This window comes from Magnolia sinica, chromosome 3, assembly GCF_029962835.1.
Source record: "Magnolia sinica isolate HGM2019 chromosome 3, MsV1, whole genome shotgun sequence".
In the NCBI taxonomy this organism is placed as follows: domain Eukaryota; kingdom Viridiplantae; phylum Streptophyta; class Magnoliopsida; order Magnoliales; family Magnoliaceae; genus Magnolia; species Magnolia sinica.
In genome coordinates, this window is record NC_080575.1 from 21645793 (window position 1) to 21647059 (window position 1267).

The window sequence follows — 1267 nt, forward strand, 5'->3', positions numbered from 1 at the left end:
GATTTTCTCTTTAAAAATTTTGTTTAAGTATTTTCTAGTTCGAGTTGACTACAAGTAGTTTGAGCCCGTGTACAGTAAATGCACCGCTGGGACCGGGTCATAGTCATTGTATACTGGAGGTTGATTACTCTGGAAACCTGTTTCACTTGGGATGCAGTCCAAGGGGAGCAAATTCGATTTCAAGCCGAGTGACTCATGTCACGTATCAACTTCTAAAAATCAATAAGTCCTCTTTTTCTCAATTTAAATTTATTTTATTTAAATAGTTTTTCAAACTCCATATCCCAACACACTCAAATCAGGCCACTACCAAAAGACTATGGGGTCGACGATTTCCCTCGGGCGCCGCTGCTACTGTTTCCGGTCACTGTCTTCCCTTTCATGAAATCCAACTTACCCTTGGCATGCAGGTTCGCCTGCGCCATTGCGTGGTGTATAGGGCTCGATCCGTCCATGGCGGGCCCCACCTGCCACACGTGGTTCACTGTCGTCTTCGTCCCCTTTGGGAGGACAACCGTCGCGAAGATCGTCATAACGTGGTTGGAGTACACGGCCTGCTTCTCTGGAACTTCAAAGGCGATCTTTCCCGGGACGATCGGGCCAAAGGAGCTGATATTGTAGGTCTGGACGTCGGTCGAGCCGTGGGAAAGGCGGTAGGCGAGGAGGACTTGGGATCCGATCATGCCGGTGGCGGTGGGGTTGATGCCCCATGCGATCCAGCCGTTGGATTTGGCGGGAGGGGCGGTGAAGGCAATTGAAAGGGAGGAGTTGGATGAGTCGTAGGTCCAGTGGAGGTAGGAATTGAGGTGGGGCAGATCGGTGCAGAGGGAGTATACTTTGTTATTTGAGAATTTTTGGGACGTACACGTGGCGGAATGGGTGGGTACTGATAGGAGGAGGAGAGAAATAACGGCGAGGATTACAGGAGTAGCAGCCATATTGTTGTTGAGATGGAATGGAATGAGAGAGAGGAGAGTGAGAGGACTGAGACGAGAGAGAGTTCTGCCCAGTTCTGCTTTTGTAGTGGGAGCGCGAGACATCTGCCATACACGTGGCATCCACGCAGATAATCTGGGTCGGGAACGGATTGGCTACTCCCCCTGCCACCAGCCAATGGGTGGTGGTCAGTGCTCCGTGGTCCCCACCATGATGTATATGTTTCATCATGCTGTCCATCTATTTTGATAGATCATTTTAGGCCACGAGACCAAAAATGAGGTATATATCAATCTTAAGTAGACAACATTACAGGAAACAGTGTTGAATG

General features: G+C 49.4%; 1 protein-coding gene across 1 annotated transcript; it reads right to left on the reverse strand.

The window, feature by feature from the left end:
- Window positions 1-258: 258 nt before the first annotated feature.
- LOC131241457 (cytochrome b561 and DOMON domain-containing protein At3g25290-like) lies at window positions 259-977 on the reverse strand. The gene has a single exon (XM_058240254.1). It carries the CDS (start codon window positions 936-938, stop codon window positions 318-320), a length of 621 nt encoding a protein of 206 aa, XP_058096237.1. The 5' UTR covers window positions 939-977; the 3' UTR covers window positions 259-317.
- Window positions 978-1267: the final 290 nt, after the last annotated feature.